The following is a 20,745-nucleotide window of genomic DNA, read 5'->3' as shown; positions in this document are numbered from 1 at the left end:
AAAGTTGCTGAGAAGGGGGGGAAGAAGAAAGAGAGGTGTGCTAAAGAGCAAGTAATGGTGAAGGAGGGAGGACAAAATGGGAATAAAAGGAACTGAGTCTGGAAGTCGAACAGGGCCATATACAGGCCTCATGCTGTATACAGTTAGCGTGTCTGCTACTTTTGTCGCTTTGTGCATGCACATGAGTGTGCACGTGTATTGACCTTGTTTAAACAAACAGTCAACCAGGCCCCTGGCTCTCACTGCCCTCCCTAGTGTGCTGGGCAAACAGCAGGGCTGTGCGACATGTTCTCTGTGTGTGTGTGGGTGTGTGTGTATGTGTGCGTGTGCGCCAATAGATCCCATGGTGCCTCAGTGCCACACCAGGGAAACTACTGCCAGATAAAATGGGACCTCACGTGACCTTGACCGCTGTTTCTCCTGTTTTTACTTCTGTGGCACACACACGCTAACCAGGCACTTACACACACCCTAACTCTGTCTCCCAAACATTGCAGACCTTTGCATAAAACCCTGTTTGTGTTTGAATCTGAACCTTTTGATCCTTACATCCACTTTTCTAAACAAGCTTCAGGACTACAGTTTATAGCAGCTCGGGTCTATGTAGCTGCTCACACACACGCATACACACCCCTGCATACACACGGGGAGTCTCACCATGGCAACAGCAGAGCAACACAGGGAAACAACTCAGTGGAGTCAGGCGGTCGCTGTGAGAAAGTGTCATGTTACGACAGAGGGCTGAGGCTGAGGAAGGTGAGAGGGTAGGACAGGGACAGAGGAGAGAGTGACACAAGGAAAAGAAGAAGGAAGAGGATCAATGATGAAAACAGACTGTGGGTGGAATACAGTGAGGAGAAACTGTGTAGGAGATAAACACATGATGAAAGACAAAATTGCTGTTAATGTGAAAATTGCACAGGGAGCAGGTGGTCTTTTTTCTTTAAGCTTTAACCAATGGCTACATGCAATTACAGTTTAAAACAGCTCAAGTAATTATATTTTTTGATTATTGTAAACAAAAGTCAAAATGTCTGGTATGCATATGTCTGTAAGCCTGTGTATGAATGGATGCAATGTTGGGACATGTTTTTCCACCTCAGCTTGCTCGCTTTATTACTGCCTCAGTGGAACAGATGAAGGCCAAAAATAAGTGGGGTCTTTATTTAGTGGAAGGTGAGTCTGTAACTGTATCCGGCAGTTTTATTTTAAGGGAAAGGGTTTATCCTAAACTCGATCCACAATCAGATGCTGGAAGCGAGAAGTTAGTTACGTGCCTCAGCAACCATGGACCCGGGGGTCTTGTGACTGCCATTAATGTCCCTGTGGTTTAATATAACAACTGATTTCTATCAGGCCTAATTTACGCTCCGAGCTTCCTGACAGACAGATGCGAAGAAGTTAAAAGAGTGGCAACCACCCTCCAGAGGTATTTTACACTCATCCCCAGATTTAGTAGGTGGTGTATGAGAGATTTAGGAATGTGGCATAACTCAAGGGTGTATGTCATGTGCATTCATGTAGAAAAGCTTCCCTTACCTGGATCATTCTAGAGATACATATGTACTTGCTTACAAGTCTATTCCCATTTTTGAATTGAAGATGCAAACAGCTGTACTTAGTGATATACATAAGATACTCTTCAGATTCTAGTATTTGTAATAAACCAACTTAATGCTTTGTTTTATGCATAAATGCTTGGTTTTCACATCCTATTGGACAGGTAAAAGTCTGAGGTCACTAAAAATCTCCTGACTGAATTACTGGTTAAGGCAGTGGTATGTTTTTCCTTTTGTACAGGCTTCGCTACCTATACCTTGGCATGAGTTGGTATAAGAACTGTGCAAACTCACACTTTGTGTACAACTCTCTACAGTTTCACAATATCATGGTACATACACAACGTTTTAAAACAAAAATGTATTACACAATCTAGTTGGTTTTATTACAAACAGAAAAGCAACAATTCTCCCTACTGCTGCAAAAATATTGATTATTACAGTTCTAATAATGTTATCTATTAGATTTATGCATTGTTCCTTTACATGAACTGGTAAAGGTTTTTTTAGTTGAGTTATGTACTCGGGTTGCGAGCCTGCAGCCGGCTGTGTTACAGCATTAGCCCCATATAAATGATGGTCCCCACTCTATTGGTTTCCAGACCAAACTGTGTTTTTTGGGACCGTTGATCAGCAGTGCACAGGAACAAGTGGGGGAGGGGTAGAACAGCGCTACTGTAGGCTCCATAAAGTAGGAGAAAACCCTCTAGTATGATGGTATGATTAAAAAAAAAGTTTTAGCAGTTTTGATTTTGAAAGCATTGATAGGACCATGCCTTGTTTGCTTCCATAACCTTTCCTCAAGACTACTTCAGAAATACTTGATGTTATTATTATTATTATTATTTTAGGCTTTCTATTTAATTTGTAATTTAAATGTTGTTTAATGCCCTGTTCTTTAAAGGACTACAGCTTGCAACTTTGTAAATTATGAAAATACAAATACCAGACCAAGACTTGGTACAACACTTTATCTTAAAAAACAAACATAATTGGTGTATTCCGAATTACAACTTCTAACTTTACGAAATCTGTTCTCTGCAATACCAGCAATCCTGCTCTGAAATATTTGTACATTCTTATTAATAAAGTTTCATATCAGACTAACTAATCAGATCTAGTCCTCCAGACACTGTTAACTCATTTTATTCTGTCTGGCACACGTATCTCTGTGAATAAACTTGTCTTGATTTAAAGACATGCATATACACAACAGCACACATGATATGTAGTACAGACATGCATACATGCAAACACAAGTCAGAACTGCACGTGCTCACTTCAACAGTGTGCAGACGTGATTATAAAACAGCCCAAATGGCTGTTAATATTTGCCACTCCTTGTTTCCTTGAATCCAGATGTTTCATTTGGATGACCTGTGTGCTTGAATTCAGGTTGGTATGGTGATCCCTTCTTGATTTATTACTTTGTCTGACAGATAAGCACGCCCTAAATTAACGTGATCTGCCATTCTACTTAGTCATTCACTCTAATTAATTACTGTGCTGTTTTAAAGCTCCTTCAGAGGATGTTGTAAAGGAGCGTCAGCATACCTGAAGGTGCTTCAACAGGTTTAGTTCACCATCAGTGAGGTTCGATTTTCAGAACAATACCTGTGTGTAAATGTATTTGTTCAATGTGGCAATGCATCTCTACTCAATAAAAGCTGCTTATCCAACTTCAAAGCTAAAATAAAGAAGTCAAGTGAGGCAATAATATCTTTGGCTCAACTTCACAACCTTTATGGCTTTTTCTGAGATGTGAGTGTGGGATGCTCAGTTTCCCTTGAGACATGTTTCTAAGCATAAAGGTCTGTAAAGCCTTCGCCGTTTTACCATTTTACTCATCCTCCATCTACAGAATCCAAGCAGAATATGTAGTTACGTTTGTATGTTAATCCATCTTTAAGTATGCTGTGTATAAGGTTTTTTTTTTGCGGTGGAGCATATACGTCCCCATACTTAAACTTGTTTCTTTTTTTTAACCACGACAGACTTTTTTAGAAGCATTTGGGAAAATATGGAGGCAGATGCAAAAAATGAACACAGGCTATTAAATGTTGAAATTGTGTGGTTTGGAACAGCAAATGACGTGTTTCTAGCTCAGCACCTTTCTGTCCTTTCATGCATCGATCATTTTTTACCTAACGCTGACACCAGGGTGTGAGATGCAAACTGGCAGGGGTAAAGCACCTACCGCCAGCTGTGGTGGGATTGAAGCTTGGCAGTTTAAAGTGGTGAAATAGCAATGAAAGGCTTTCTTCTTCTTCTTCTATGTTAGCCTCTATAAGCTGCCCTCCGTCTGCCTGTGGGTGTGGTCGTTTCAGAGCAGTCCAATGTGAGTGTGAATGTGGGGGGATGCCATCCTGCTGTCACAGAGTCTGCCAAGTACAACATTACAACAGTGGTGGGATTGTGTGGCCTGCTTGTTTGTTCTGGTCCTATGTAGCGAGAAGGTCCTGCTCTTCTTTCCATTTTCCCCTAGTTTTTACCCAGCATGCAACGGTTTTCCTCCATCCAAAATTGTCATCTCTGGAAAATGGCAGTAGTGAGGGACAACTTGAGAGAAGGACTGCTGCTTGGTGCTCATTTTCCAACCATGCTGGCACAAGTGAACTACTGGAAATGCTGCTGACATTTTCGCCTGCATCTTTTGTGCCACACAAAATTTTTAAATAAATCTTTATGTCATTCGTCAAAGAATTAAGGATCATGCTTTTAATATGTAGCTATGCTTTTTTTCCTTTAGTAAAAACAAGTGTCATTTATTTTCATCTGTTTTCTGTTACAAGAGTTCATAAAGTTATAGTTTTAGATGTTGTAGACATTTTTTCCCCTAAAAAGATCTCTCCATCCATCCATCCTGGGGTTTCCCCTGTCTCTTCTGTCAGTGGAAATGGAAGGAAATGTTATAGCTCAAACTATGATACCAGAATTACAAGTGACTGCCTTTTGTAGGAAATTTTGGTATTGAAAAGAAGCAGATTAGCTATAAGTTAGAGCTAAGAAACAAAATTACCTAACAGAACAGAAGGCAAAGCACATTAATCTTTTTTCAAACAAATAATACCCAAAAGGAAAGTGCAGCAGAGAACAGATCCAGCCGGGGGCTGCAAATAAAGGGCCGACATCCACTCATGCTGTGTTTCATTTACCTGTGAAGTCATAACTTGGATCTTGCAACAACATACTCAATTTATCCATTTTTTATGTGCAAGTTGGGTGATTTTCCCATTGTTGTACTGAGTGACCAGGCTAATTACTATCAGCTGTACAAGGTAATACCAACCAGCACCAGCACCAACATACTTAAAAATAGAGGTTATACATGTATTTATGTGTGTGAAAACCTTTTTAATTAGATACAAACAGCCAGATATGCACATACATTGTTTTGTACTGCAACTATCTCTATGTTTTAAATGCTAAACTGCCATATTGGGTTCTGAGGTTGGTCAAGTCAAGTTTATTTATATAGCGCTTTTCAGCAACAAGGCACTCAAGGCGCTGTACACAAGGAAAAACATTACAATGATACAGAAAATCAAACAACAAAGATAATAAAACAAATAAAATAAAGAGAATAGAATAGAATGATGGATGGTTGGTGAGAAACCTCAGTCCTTCTTTCCTTGAATTCAGAATACAGGGGTTCTCACTTTTTATTTTTCCAACCTAAATTTTGATATTTCAAACCTACAATGCAAATAAATAAGATTGAATGAATCGTTTTTTTCATAGTTTTTATGTGACAAGAAAGAACAAAAAGAAAAAGTCCTGTTGGAGTTGTTTTAAAATGTTTTGACATTGTGGTGTTACCTGGGAAATATGGTGTTTAGTGAGGTGATACTTGTTATGAAAAGTTTGACGTAAAACTGAAAAGATTTCTTGTCTTCACACTTTTCAATATCTCAAACCCAAGGACTCACGTCTGTGTTTTTTGTTTCTCTACCTCTATCTGTTGTCTTTCAGCTCACTGGTTATGGTGAAAAGCCTGTGAACCTGCAGATGTTTATAGGAACAGCAGATGACCGCTACCTGAGGCCTCATGCCTTTTACCAGGTGCACCGAATCACTGGCAAAACTGTAGCGACGGCCAGCCAAGAAATCCTGGTCTCCAGCACCAAAGTTCTTGAAATCCCTCTGCTTCCTGAAAACAACATGTCAGCCAGGTAGGCGTCAGAAATGCTGTAAAGGTTGCATTATTCATAAAGGCATTATGGGCTTACCAGCATGGAGGGAGGCCTAACCAAGGAAAGACAAACACGCTTTTAGTTATAAATGGGTGCAATGTCTCCCAAAGTAGATTTGATAGATTTTCTTAATTTACACTAGCATAAGGGTTGCTTACACAAGAACATTTTACAGGGTTTCCTGTGGAGCAACAAAACAATTTTTATTGATATAACCATGACCGATTACAGACGAATAAAAATATTTTTATAGTATCTAGTTTTATTTACAGCGAAATTTATAGGATCTGGACTTGGTAAAGATTTTCTTATTTATAACCGTAATAAAGTACCCTCATAGGCAGTTTCAGTTGCCAATTTCCTACTGGGTTTGTGGGTTATTTTATCACCCAAAGGCATTCGCAAGTACCAGGTTAATGTGCCTGAGATGCTTAACGTCCTGACGGTGCTGTACAGGTCCAACTGTATTTTTTTCTCTCTTTCTCTTGCAGTATTGACTGTGCTGGGATACTAAAGCTGCGGAACTCAGACATCGAGCTGCGGAAGGGGGAGACGGATATAGGACGAAAGAACACACGGGTCCGCGTGGTGTTCCGAGTGCACATCCCTCAACCCAACGGGAAGGTGTTGTCCCTGCAAGCTACCTCTATTCCTGTGGAGTGCTGTGAGGATCCACTTTCTGTTATATTAGAAGACACAGAACTATCCAGAAAATCTTCTAGAAAAGAATATCTGAAAAATCTGTGATTCTGGCCTAAGGACACGTACATGTCATGTTCATTAAATCTTTATTTACCTAGCGACTAAAGTTGAAAACAGACATTTACGTAGACCGTATAAAAAGAAACCCTTTTTCCCCACATTCTCTAATTGTCGAATTAAAGGTTTCCTGTTTTAGGTCAGTTAGATTTCCCAAAATCATTTCAATTTACTAAATGCTAGAATAAAAAGTTATTTGCCATACATTAAGATTACTTTGCCTTAAAACAGTCTGGGAAAGCCCAGATGATAAGATCATGGAAGCTTCTGATAGGTCAATTTACTATTTGAATAAACTGGAGTCACACCTGTGCATGTATTTTTTCAAAACACACCTCAAATGCACTGCTTCCTTGTGTAACATCATGGGAAAATAAAATAAAAAAAATCTGCCAAAATATCAGTAAGAGAAATTTGGAACTTCACCAGTCTGCTTCACCCTTCCAGATGCCTAAAGATGCCACGTTTATCTGTTCAAACGATCACATGCAAGTATAAACGGTGTGGGAATGTCCAGCTATAATACCATGCAGGAAGGAGATTGGTTCTTTGTGTTCTACAAAATGGGTTTTGGTGTAAAATGCATATCAACCCCAGAACAAAACCAAAACTCTTTGTAAAGATGCTGACTGTAGCCACAAGTCCTGCAGTGACATGGGCTGAAAAGCCATGCGGTGAGACAGAAACCATAAAAAGCCAGTTTAAAATATGTAAATTTGTACTCAGGGACACACACCTTAGTTTTTGAAGACATGTCATGTGGTGTGATCAAAATAAAATTGAAGTGTTTGGCTATAATGACCAACATTATATTTGGAGGAAGATTGTAAGCCTGAGAGCACCGTTCCATCTGTGGAGGATGAGGGTGGCAGCATCATGTTGTGTGAGTGTTTTGTTGCAAAAGGGTGTTGTGCACTTCACAAAATAGATGGTATCAGGAGGAAAGAACATTACGTGGAAATACTGAAGCGACATCTGAACACATCAACTAAGACGTTACAGCTTGGGCACAAATGGGTCCTTCAAATGGACAATTACCTAAAGCAGGTTGTTAAATTAGTTGCAACGTGACTTAAGGACAGCAAATTCAGTGTGATGTCAATGTGTGCATCTTAGTCCACGAGGGAAAATGTGGGTAGAACTGAAAAGCTGTGTGAGAGTAAGGCAGCATACAAACCTGACTCAGTTACACCAGTTCTTTCTGGAGGAATGTGCCAAAATTACAGCAAACTATGAGAGATCTATGTTTGGATACCCAAAATGTTTGAACCAGTTTATACATTTTGAAAGGCCCATTCTACTAAATAAGGTAATGTAAACTTAATATTTTTAAGAAAGTAAAAATAAAATCTCTAATATACCCCCTCTCTCATTGCTCTGGCATTTAACAAATCTAAATAATTTTATAAATATTTTTTTGACCTAAAACAAGAAACCTTGAGTCTTATTTAATATCGGACAGTGAGGAAAAAATGATGTGTCTTTTTATACAGTGCATGTAAACATCTGTTTTCAACCATATGAAAATGTGTAATTTAATCAGCTGTTGTCCAACCTTCTGGATCTTTCCCAGCCCAGCGTTCAGCACAGGAGCTGCCGCAGGTTGAAAAGTCCAGCCTCACCAGCTGTCTGGTCAGTGGGGGTGAGGAAATGGTGATCACTGGTTCCAACTTCTTCCCAGAGTCCAAGGTTATCTTCCTGGAGAAAGGCCCTGGTAGGAAATGAGTCTCCGCTTTATCTCTTTGCCTTAAAATAATGGGTTAGTTGATGGATGGATTGAGAAATATAAATTTTTACTGACCTTTATAAAATGTTTTATGTAACATGTAGAGCAGATCATTTTCAGTATTTACAGAAATTCTCCTGACCTCTGTTTTTGGATCTTCATGCCTGGACAGTTTGTGACTTGCTTAACAGATTAATGCAGATTTGTCTTTGATACTAAAATTTGAATTTGAATAGTGCAGCAGTTTGCACTGTAATCAGTGTGCCTAGAGCTCTTCTGTGTGAAGTTTCCATGCTTTCCTCATACTTGCATGGGATTGTTTTGCAGATGTTCATGCTTCCTTGAACACTCTAGATGTTCAATGAAACAGGAAACAAGATATGCTAACTCAGTTATTAGCTGTTTGTATTAGCTAACTATTACTAATTGCCTGTAGCTGTGTTTCTTGTTCACATGGTTAGAAAACAGAACAGAAAACGTTAAAATAGAGGGTTCATTCATTCATAAGGTGACAAAAATGTGATCAGTAAGTTTTTTGTTCCTTAGCTGATAGAGGAAAAGTGAAAAGAAATATTTATAAATGTATAACGACTCTATTTTAAATGTTAGCTGCTTTCTAGCAGCAGCTGTAAGGAGACTTTAGTCATTTGTTATCCTTAAAAACTGCTTTTATCTGTTAGCAAACACCCTAAGCTGACGATTTACTTCAAATCCTTGTGGTATTTAAAGGTTTCCTTTAGAGTTATTTGCTTTGCCTCATTCTTTCCCTCTTTTGTGCTGCACTTTTTAATAAAGGATGTGGAAGAGCTGGGTGGAAATTTTAAATGGATGACATTTATTTAACCAGTCCCTACCTGCCCAAGGTACTTTTGAGATGCAGAGCAACAGATTCAAGTTTGCACATGGCTAAATGCTGAGTGGTGTTGCCTTTGAGAGAAAGTGCTGTATTTTAAAATCTTCTGTTTCAAAGATCTGCCCTGAGGAATGTGTTCAGGCCCATTTCAGGAGGAGCAAGTGAAGCATAGCGAGTGGAAACCTCTGAGAGGCGCTTTTTGTGTTGCCAGTAACCTGGGCCCCATATTGCATAAAGTCATTGGACTATGGAAGAGACAGAAAAATGTGAAAGTGGATGAAAACATGATGTTGTTGATTAGCATTCTGCAAATGAGTGCCATTAGTATACCTTTAATGCAGAATGACACCAATTACCTCTGGTAAAGAAAGAAAAGACAAAAAAAGAGACATGTCAGATTTTACTCTGCCAACATTCATACTTGAAAGATGAAAGCATATGAACAAAAACAAGATGATGGAGTGACATCAATTACTGCACCTTGAATACACAAAACACATCCAACCAGCTGCTCAAGTGAGATCCTCTTGAAGCAAATAGCCAGAGGTACATTTTTGTGTTAACAACTGTACATTTAAAATGAACAACAGCTGGATAAAAAAATATATCGCAATGCATGATTTCATTAAATTACAAAGTTTAAAAAAAATCTCTCAAAAAAAAAAGTAAACATCCAGGTCAACTGAAGTCACAATGGGTCATAAGGACTGATAATAGATGGCAAAAATAACTGAACAGCTGAGATCATCACAAAACGTGAGTTTTAGGGTGATTTGTTGGCTTTTACAGAATGCTTATGCTGGATGAGCAATTTTTGGTGGATTTATCTAGCCTTTTCCTGTGGGTACATCTGAAATTGAATACAATAAGACAAATATCAGACATCTGTTTGGTTATTCAATGTCTTGCATTTGGGCCAGAATCTGATTTACCAGCCATGATGGATGTCAAGGCTGAGGCAAACGGTGACAAGGATAATGATCATCTTCAGAAATTAAACTGGTATAAAAGGCTATATTTAACTGGGTTAAAATACTCATATGCTGAAACATCTTTATTGTAAGACAATTAATCTCAAGTAAAACATACTTTATTCCCTTTACCTGTATTAGTATGTTTTACAAGCGTAACCTTGAGTTTTTTTCTACCTATAATTCATACTTTGATATAACTTGTCTTGGCATGAGAAAGAAGATGAGAGTTTAGTTTTCGGTTATTTGAAGTTAAGAAGTAATAACAGGATAAAGCACGAGGAAAAGGAAGATACGCTGTATGAGCCTGAGGTTTGACTTCTTGCGGATTTAAGAATAAACTATTCCAACAATCATCTTCCTTTCAGGATTGTGTGTATATTCTGTCTTACTTAAAATGTTAGCCTAAAAGATTACCATGTGGCCTACATGACTTTGTGAAACACTGAAATTGAAGTAAGCCCATAATTGGTATAGGTCTTTGACTTTTACAAGCGTGACTGTTTATATAAAGAGTCTGACTTTAAAGGCTGAAGCGATGACTACCTTGAGCAGTGACTAATGCAACAAGGGTTCTGGCGTTGTCTCATATAAAAGCGATACAATTATATGTTTTCTCGTAGCTTTGTTTGTTTTTTTTAGCACAACAGGGAGTACATTCTTTTCCCCAGAGAAATGGTAAGAGCAGGGTGGCTCGACGATCCAGGTCATTGTTTTATTGTGGTATGAGGCTCCTGTCGGTGCTTGTTGTCTGACAGAACATGTGGGGCCCTTGCTGCTGCCTGTTGAATGTCAACACGCTGTGCAGCAATAATGCACTGCTGTCAGCTATCAAGGTCGTTGCTCACAGAGAAAAAGAAACTGTCATCAACAAGTTAAGCTTTGAATTCTCAGCAGAGATGATGTGTTTGGGGCTGGAACTACCTAATGTGCCAGCGGTTTACTGCATCTAAGTTTAATTTCAGAGCATCAACTTAAATTTACGAAGGAGTGGGTTTTTGTAGTTTGCTGAATGTCTTTAATACAACTGGGCTTGCAGTTAAATGTGCGTTGTTTAATCTACATTCAAACCAGGCGTCTCTGCAGAATTGTTGCACATGCCTCACAGTGGTATCTGGGGGAATCCTTTGGGTTTTGTGGAACAGGCCATGCAGGTGCAGAATGTGCGTGGTGCAACATGTGAGCACCATGAAACAGAATAGGCATCTACAAGTTTATTTACTTCGTCTTAGAGGCCACTCTGTCTTTTAGCTGTCAAACTCTTTATTCCTCTCAAGGCTGTAATGACTGATTTTTTCCAACCACACAGGAATCCTGTTAGTGTTTTCATCCCAACTGCTTCCTTCAGTCTCCCCTAAGATGTCTTTCCAATTAATTATATTCCTCAGAGGAAAACTTGCATGGAAAATTTGCCTATTTTTAAGCACTTTTAAGGAAGTATAAATGTTCCATAATGGTGAACAGGCACGGCAAACAGCAGCATTTTTTAACCATTTATTTTAATTTTATTATTCCTGAGATTTTTTTGCATTGTGTTTGTAAATTTAAATTGTAGCAATTCTAACTTTTTTTAAATTGTAAAAATTCAGTGGTATATATATTTTGTCAGAAAACAGTCAGATATGTGGCATTTGATATACAGACAGTGTGCCACCTAATTAGATATTTCCTTGTGTTATTTTTTATTGACAGTCCCAGCATTGTTTTTATCTTGCCACAAGTTATTTCTAATGTATTTGATCAAATAGGGAGTTTGACGATTTTTTTAAAACTTTTTTCCAAGAGACTGTTTCAAGTAAGTCCTAATAAAACTGTAATGTCATTTATTTTGAATGGAACAAGCTGATCATATATCGTTGGTATTGGTAAAAGCTTTTTCACTTACTCTTACTCAGTTTTTGCTTTTTTTAGATGGACGACCACATTGGGAAGTTGAAGCAAAAATTATTCGTGAGAAAATCCAGGGCGTAAGTATTATTTATTTACTTCTGTAAATATTGTTTAGCTTTCTTTTAATGTTATGTTTTTTGTTAGATTTTACATAAGTAAGGACTATGTGGAAAAAGATAATATATACACATTCATTCTGTCATTTTATCCAAACATGATTGAATAATTTCATGCCTGTATTTTTAGATCTGCTAACAGCTTTTTTGCTTGTACATTTTTACTATATAGATTTTTGAATTAGTTTCCCTAACTGTAAGTACCAGAGAAAATTGTTGGCATTTTTTATTAGAATTAACATTGTATGCAGCTACGGTTTGTGTTCAAAAGCCTCTTTTAGAATCTACCTTCCCAGATACACTCGGATCAGTACCTTCATTGGGACATCCCTGTTATCTCTGACAACACAGTTTATGTATGTTGATATGTAATACCATGTTTCATGACAAGAAAAGTAAGTCAGCAATGTGTTGTTTTTTTTGTATCTTATTTAGTCATGCATTGTCGTGGAAATCCCTCCATACCACAGTAAGACCGCGACTTCAGCTGTGCAGGTGCAGTTTTATGTCTGCAATGGAAAACGGAAAAGAAGCCAATCGCAACGCTTCACCTACCTTTCAGGTTGGTTTGGAGAGAGCAGACATGATTAAAGTGAATTTGAAACTCTTGAAGAATTTCAAAAGATTACTAAAATGATGACCATGCTGTTTGTAGGTGTTAACACTTTGCATCCTGCTGTAGAGAATCTTCCAGGTTAATTTCCTAAAGTGTGACTCAGAGCAGAGATAACATTGATGCTGTGTTGCACACAACTCTCCACACTGACTTTGCAACCCACCCTTCTGTTTGGTATCTCCAACTACAGCACAGGTGCATCTCAGTAAAGACAACTATCAATGAAGTTTATTTATTTGAGTGACAGCTAATAAGAATGCGGCCTGCTGAAAAGTAAGTTCAGTATATGCACCAAGTACATAATCGGGATCATTTTACATCAATTACTGCATCAGAGCAGCGTGGCTTGAAGGTGTTCAGCCTGTGGCTCCGCTGAGGTGTTAAGGAAGCCCAGGTTCCTTTAATAACAGCCTGTAGCATGTTAGCATTGTTGAGGTCTGATGTCTCTCATCTTCCTCTTACAATAACCCAGATGTCCTGTTTCCTGGCCAGTCAAGCACAGTGATACTATGGTCCTTACAGTAAGCCAGGTATTGGCACCTTTGGCAGTGTGGGCAGATTCCACGTCCCGCTGGAAAATGAAATCAGCATTACCAGAAAGCTTGTCAGCAGAAGGAAGCCAGCTGTGCTGTGCTGACTTTGGACTTGGTAAAACACAGTGGACCAACACTAGCAGATGTCATAGCTTGGTGACTGACTGGAAACCTCATATTGGAGCTCAAGCAACTTGGATTTTGTGATTCCAAATGTAATAAAAATAATGTTTTAGACCACTAGAGCAACGGTCTAAACCTTAGCCCCGGTAAGACAAGGCTGACATTATCGCTTGTTATTTAAGGATGTACGGACATGAAAATTTGGGCCGATGTTGATATCCAATATTAATACTGCTGTTAAGCCAGTAACCAATATTTAACAATTTTATGTATATTTTATATATTTCCCTACCCTTTTGATATCATCAAAAATGGCCACACCGCTGACATTGTTGCCATGCAATCCTGCACCTCATTACTATCACATGCCCAAAAAATGCCACATGACCAACCCCTTCCCCTCTTGAAACACATACAGAAACGGCAACAAAATGGAAATAAACGTCTGCTATTAAAATGGACCCAGTTTTACTTATGTAACTGATACAATGTTAAAAAATGACGAACATTGGCCGATACAGATGTTAATACTGACATATTGTGCATCCCTATTGTTTAGCAGTGGCTAAAGCTTAAGGAATAGCTCATAACCTGGATACTTCTGTGTGTGGGGGCTCTTGAAGTACTGACTCCAGCCACTGCCCATTCTTTGTGAATCTCTCTGAAACTCTTGAATAAGCTTTGCTTCACAATCATCCCAAGCCTATAGTTGTATTTGTTGCTGGTGCACTTTCACCTGCCACATTTTTTATCTCCACTTAACTTTCCATCGATATGCTTGGATACAGCCAGCTTCTTGAGCAATGCCCCTTTTTGGCTTGGAGGGAGTCTGTGATCGTCTGTGATCGACATATTTATCAGAATTAACATGAATTATATTATGCTATGTATAATGAATCTATATAATGTTCATTTTTGCTTTTAGATTTGAATGACTGAATTAAATTACCTTTTTGATGGTTTTCTAATTTATTGGGTTGCACCTGTATTGCTGTGGTTTAGATGGGAACCCTCCACTAACAAGAATAACACCTGCCAACTGTTTATTTTCTGAAATGTTCTCAGTGACATCTCTTTTTTCACATGCACCACTGCGTTTTGTTTTTGTTATCCAGGAAAACTCCACTACACACAGAAAGTCTGCTGTGATCATTTTGCATATTCGTCTCAGCTTTGATGTGTGATTGAAGATCAGTGATAATTTCACTGAAGTCAAACAAGTGCCTTCTTTTTTAAATATTGTTATTGTTTTTTTTCTGTTAAAACCAGTCAAACTGAAAACATTGTTGGCGGTTTATATTAACATGTGAGCATTTTGTGCAACACATCCAAACCCTGACTTTTACCGCAACAGTGTGTATGTTGTGTGTGTGCGCGTTTCTGTGTATGCGTAGAAGCGGCCTTGCCCATCCACCCACCCGGCCTTTCTTTTTGCAAGCACGCCCACTCGTCAAAGGCAGTTCCTGTTTTCCCCGCTGACAGATCAGTGCAGCCAGTCAGAACAGTGTAGATTAACGCTGCTCTGTTAGTCAAGCTGGGTCTCTGACACCGCCAATGACACCACGGACACCGCCTGCTTTATTGTGGCAGAAGGAAAAGAGAAAAGAAAGTCAGCTAATCAGTGGTGTTTTGTGTTTCATGTTTCATCATGGTTCCACTGCAGAGAGCCTGTCCCAAATAATATATATTTTCTGAGAAAACTGACCAAAAAAAATGTAATATTTCTGCTGAAAATGTGTGTTGTTGCTACTCTCCTACTCTAATATCCCCGAGCTCTCTTTTCTGTCTGAATAAATTGTGTTTAGCCCGACTGTGCCTCTTGTCTCTCTCAGTTATAAAGGCATATCAGGGTGAGAAGAGTGAACTCATTTGGTCGTTTCAGTGTGATCTGGGCTGGGGGGCATTCGGCTCCTGATCCCACACATTTCACATGATGGCACCCAGACTGACAACATATGCTCTCTTCTGATTCAGAGCTGGATAAAAATAAAACTTGTGGTCACAAGGCACCAGATTGGGAAATAGGTTACTGATTGGCATAGCAGTGCTCTAAGCTGTCACAGTAAAAAGGAATGGCCCCATTTACGATGAAAATGTCAGCCTATTTTTTCAGAGGCTGTTTTAATCTGGAATGAGACCTATTTTGATGTCACATATTTCAGAGACTCCTCACTGCCTTGAGGTCCTTAGGGTGTGCTACATGAAGACATATATATGTATTTGTGATTAGTTCACCATGTGTTCATTTGTATTGCATATTTATATGATTCAGATTTTTTGTCACGTTTATAGAAATGATTATATATATTTTTTTGTATTCCCTGGACAGAAATTAGCTGTTTTCCACAGCACTATGAAAAGATATGAAAGACTTTATATGCTACATTGAACACTCCTCACACTCACACACATGTTGAAGTCGTGCGTCCTGCTCTTTTTTTGAGACCACAGCCTCTCACATTGTTCTGCAGCTCACCCACGTTTAGAAGAAATCGTCTTCAGTTAAACAAAAGCTAGGGAAGAGTGGAGTGAAAGCATGCAGATCTATAAAAGTGACTAAATGGTATGAGTGATGCAAAATTAACTTTTGTTTCCTTCCTCCTCTCTCTACATTTCTGCTTTTAGTGATGGTGAAACAGGAGCACAGAGACGAGCTGGACCTTACTGCTGCACCCCCCATTTCTATGCCCCTGACACATGGTCCCAGTCTGGTGCACCCTCAGCTGCCTTCTCCTGAGCAGGGCCACCCATCGGACAACCTTCTGTCAAGCTCTCTTCACAGCCTGGCCATGGGCTCCGGACCTGGCCTTCTACCTCTGCCGGTCCCCTGCCCCTCCCTGAGCTCCCCGCCTTTTCAGCACCTGCCTCACCTCCAGGGTCACAGTTTGCACAGCCCCCCTGCAGATTGCCACATGACGTTCCACCAGAGCACAGTTCCTGCTCCCCCCAGGCCCACTTACCAGCCTTTGCAACCCAGCCACAGTCCAAGTCATAGCCTGTCCTTCAACGGCCAGCCCAGCCTTTCTTCTCAGAGCTATGAGAGGATGCCCTTTCAGCAGAGCCCCACCACAGTGTCACACCCAATAGGCCTGGGAATAGTTTACTCAAATAGTTGCTCCTCGCCGTCTGCTCTTTCTTCTTCACCCACCAATCCCATTGTTGGATCCCCTCAGAACCATCAGCCTATGCTGTCCCCCTCATCCCCACACCTCCACACACTTGGAGGCTTTCACTGCTCTCCAAATCCTAACCAGGTACCATCTCAGGGAGGACACCCCCTTACTGGGCAGCACTCCTCACAGCTGCAGAGAGGTCTAGGCTACCACCCAGTAAGCCAAAGGTCAGCTTCCTGTCCCACACCTTCCACTGCCCCCTCACAACGAATGATCTCTTCCCCTCATTCTGGACCTTCTTCTCCTCAAGTCCACTCTCTGCCCTACCAGTCCCCCACTTCATCCTCCCCCACCTCAGGTGGCAGTCCCCTGGGGGCCCTGCAGCATTCAGGACAGCCATCTCCACAGGCTACGAGTCCTGTCATGACCAGTTTGTCCCCTGCCGCTGTGGGGCCACTGGTTCATCCTCTAAGTCCTCAGGGGCCGTTTGCGTCTGAAGGGGAGAGGTTGAATATTAAGCAAGAGCCGGAGGACAGGGAGCCCACCTTCCGCTCCATCGGCCTGCAGGACATCACGCTGGATGATGGTAAGATAAATGGTGCCATATATCTGAAAACAATAAGCTTTTATTCTGCCATGAGTAAACACCTTCACAAAATGAGTTATTACTGCAATTTCCAAAATAAAGGCAGCTTTACATAAAGTCAACCACATTCACACACAGACTCTACGGCATTAATGCAAGATAGACTTTTTGTCTCCGTTTTTGGCTAATTCTGTTTGCTCTGAATTAAAATGGTGCTGGATGTCTCTAACAGTTTTTCTTTCTACAACCTTGGGTTTGGATTCGGTTAATTTAAGCCCAGCTTTCTGTGACGAACCATAACTTCCATCTGAACAAGGGACCACTGAGGGATTAAGTTTACCATTCAATATGCGATACGCTGGATAAACATGGATCTGTGGTAAAACAAAACTGAGGACCAGTTGTAGTGATTTCAGGAGGTTGAAACCCTGACGTTAGATAACTGTGATAACATTTAGTCTGTTGTTGCGGAGCGTAGCTGTGTTCCAAGGTTCATTACTGAGGGGCCTGTCACCTGGTATTGGATATCATAGAGACAAAGAGGACTGATAGCTGTACTATCACATTAAATAGCTAATTGACAAATGGTAGGATTCTGTATCTCTGGCAGTACTTTGAAGATTAATTACACGTTGTGACTTTTTTGGCCTTTCCAGGGAGTGTAGGAGGATGGCATTTTTTTGCTGCTTGTAAAGACTTTGGCTGAAATATTGTAGTAATTACATCCGGGGAGTGCTTAGGTTTATGTGTGCATGTGCATAAACTCGAATTAACAGCCCTCATTAGGATGGAGTCCACTAGTCCACTCACCACCTTGGTGTTTCATTGATCCATTTGTCAGTTGAAAAAACGTTAATCCAAAATACTTTTAAATATCTACCCTTTTATGGTGTATTTTAATAATGGTCCAGAAAATTAAGCATTAAATGGTAACCTGGTGAGGCTTTGCAGAAGGGGATGATGTTTTATGTGCTAGCAGGGGTGAACATAAATGTGCTAACAGCAGATCACATCTGAAGGACCAATATTCAGTGGAGTATATTTTTGGTCCCCTGAACTTTTCCTTATTTTGTAATGTTGCACCTCAGATTTCATCGTATTTTGTTGACCCCCTTTTTTCTGTTACCCTTTAATAAAATCCACTGCAACTAGTTGACTTACGAAAGCTCGTAAATCGTGTTCACCTGTGTGTAACTTCATGTAAATGCAGTCAAGGGCCTCAGCATTTTGTTTGAGATCAAATAGCTTCATGAAGACGGAGCAACACAACAGAGAGAAGGTCAGGGATGAAGCTAGGGAGCACTTTAAAGCAGTGATTAGGTTATAAAACAATATACCAAGGTTTGAAGATCTATGTCCCCCTAAACTGACAGGGTGGGCAATGAGAGCATTAAACAGAGAAGCAGCCAAGAGGCTGTGTTCATTTTCATTCATTTTGTTTATCACAACATGACATAGTGTTAAAAAGCTCAAGCAATGAAAGCTTTTACATGGGACCGTATGTGAAACATTTCAGCCTCCTTTGTGTGCACCGAGCAGATGTGTTTATCCAGAATTGTCTGTCGCTAATTTCTAACTCAGATGTATCTATTTAATGTCCCACAAGCCTCCTGAAAAAGTGTGAGCAAAGTTTGTGACACGGTTTAGCCTGGAATGTAAGATCTCCCTTTGAGTCTGGAGGTAAAAATAGTTTTCTGTGCCAGTCCAGCACCGTAGTCCAGATTTTGAGCGTAGCAACAGGAAGCCTTACACTGCTCTGGGTTTTCTGGGGTTGTGGCACTCTCGTAATAAGATCAAATTCACTCCAGTTTGGCAGCCAAACAGGTCAACATGAACTTGAATGCAAACTTGGAGGAAATATGAAATAATACTTAAGGGACTTAGATCCTATAGAGTTACAGACATAGTCCCATGCATTTATTTAATATCAGAATACAAAACAACAGAATGCTGAAGAAATAGGAACTCTGAAATTGCAAACAGCTTACTAAGCGTTTGGATGAGGGATCAGCATATTTGGATCATTAGGTTTATGAAGGCTGCTTATTGGTGTTGCAGTTTCTGTCAATCCTTATCTCACATTTTCAGATAGGATGCTCCTTCAACCCAAAGTGCTTTGAAACATTTCCTTCAACATTTTTTCCTTAATCAAACCCCAAACAAAATTGCAGACTCGTGCCTGTGGTATGAGACTGAGCACCACAGTTAGTGTAGAAAGTGCTCTGGTTAGCTAGCAGATGGCCCTTGTGACGCACACCAACGCATGCTTGATATTTGTGTTAGTGTGTGTATAAGGAAAAAAATGATGCGTTATGTTTGTTGATTTGAGGTTTTCGGAGGTGCAAGTGTGTGTGTGTGTGTGTGTGTTTCTAGAGCATAGCACACAGGAGGTGAGAAGACAGACTGATAGACAGATGGAAAGACAAGTTCAAAATCCAGCTCCTCTGCAGGGTCACTCCACTGAGACAATCAGTCTGAAATGCACTTGGCAGCTAAATTGAGCATAAAGCAGGTTTTGACTGTATGGTGATTATGAATTAAAGAAGTGAGTCTAGATTAAATAAAGATGAACAAAGTTGTGTATATTTTTCTTTGTTGGAAAGCAGCAGGTGCAGAGCTTCATTTTATTTAAATTTACATCAGTAAAGGAATCTTCATTTAAGTGATGGATTAAAAATGATCTGTGTCTATATGAGTGAAATCATTTGATATATTTTAATGGGCACTATTAGTATGCTATATGCGGAGAACTGATAGCTCCCGACCTTCAAATTTTATGTGGCCTTCAGATTAGCCCAAGAACACTGTGTAAAGAGCTCCATTGAATGGGTTTTCATTGCTGACCAGCTGCAGGAGTGGTGTAAAGTACTCCTCAACTGAACTCTAAAACAGTGGAGACGTGTTCCCTGGAGTGACAAATCGTGCCCGTCTATCGCAATCTGGACTGGAAACTGGATTTGGTTGCTGCCAGGAAATGACAGTTGCCTGACTGTATTGTGTAAAGTATGAAGTGGAAGAACTTGACAGGGCTCAACATGATAAAACAGCTCTATTTTGTTATTTAGAGCGTAAAATGTAGGCCAGGCCTTAATGTCCAACCACAGTGTCTGATTTTAAAAATGAATTGTCAGAAATTTCCATAACCACTTTCAAAAACGTTGTGGAAAGCTGTTATAGTTGCAAAGGGTTGGCCCACATCATGTAAAACCCAGTGGATTAAGGATGGGATTCCAATCATGTGTGTAAAGGCGTGAGATCCGGTACTTTTGGCAATATAGTTTATAATTGCATGAGCTTTAAGTAATGTTAGTAGAGTGTGCAGCATCTGGCCCTGTGGTCTTCCCTCACTTCTTTATATGTTGCTTCTAATGAGCCGCACATTATTGTAATATTTTCAAGTAGGTTGTAGACTTTCTTAAACTGTCAACAATTTTCTTTGGACTTTGGCTGCTTTTTGTCATTTCTCATGTTGTGCTTGGCCATTTTTAGCTTTGGCCTATGCATCATTTAGCCAAAAAAGGCTCCCGAGCCCCAATTGATGAATTAGTGTCGTGTCCCCACATAACAGACAACTTTGCCCCAGTTTTAAATTGGATCACTTAGGCACTTTGTTACCAGCATCTTCCTTTTATTTAATTTGTGAAAAATACAGGAGATAACACAATCTGATAAGTATAAAGTTTTATTCCAGCACAAAGAACAAGATT

At 39.8% G+C, this 20,745-nt stretch overlaps 1 protein-coding gene across 1 annotated transcript in view; it reads left to right on the top strand.

Annotated features, from left to right (window-relative positions):
- Positions 1-20,745, top strand: part of nfatc3a (nuclear factor of activated T cells 3a) — a 71,471-nt gene that overhangs the window by 39,781 nt on the left and 10,945 nt on the right. Inside the window, exons 4-9 of the mRNA XM_047363425.1 lie at positions 5,532-5,731; positions 6,244-6,416; positions 8,085-8,225; positions 11,973-12,028; positions 12,503-12,629; positions 15,965-17,038. Of these exons, the coding sequence (XP_047219381.1) occupies positions 5,532-5,731; positions 6,244-6,416; positions 8,085-8,225; positions 11,973-12,028; positions 12,503-12,629; positions 15,965-17,038 (1,771 nt within the window). The remainder of the gene's footprint in view (positions 1-5,531; positions 5,732-6,243; positions 6,417-8,084; positions 8,226-11,972; positions 12,029-12,502; positions 12,630-15,964; positions 17,039-20,745) is intronic.

The sequence above is a fragment of the Girardinichthys multiradiatus genome, chromosome 4, assembly GCF_021462225.1.
Source record: "Girardinichthys multiradiatus isolate DD_20200921_A chromosome 4, DD_fGirMul_XY1, whole genome shotgun sequence".
Classification (NCBI taxonomy): domain Eukaryota; kingdom Metazoa; phylum Chordata; class Actinopteri; order Cyprinodontiformes; family Goodeidae; genus Girardinichthys; species Girardinichthys multiradiatus.
Note: the sequence above shows the minus strand (reverse complement) of the source record. Positions and strands in the feature narration are given on the sequence as shown.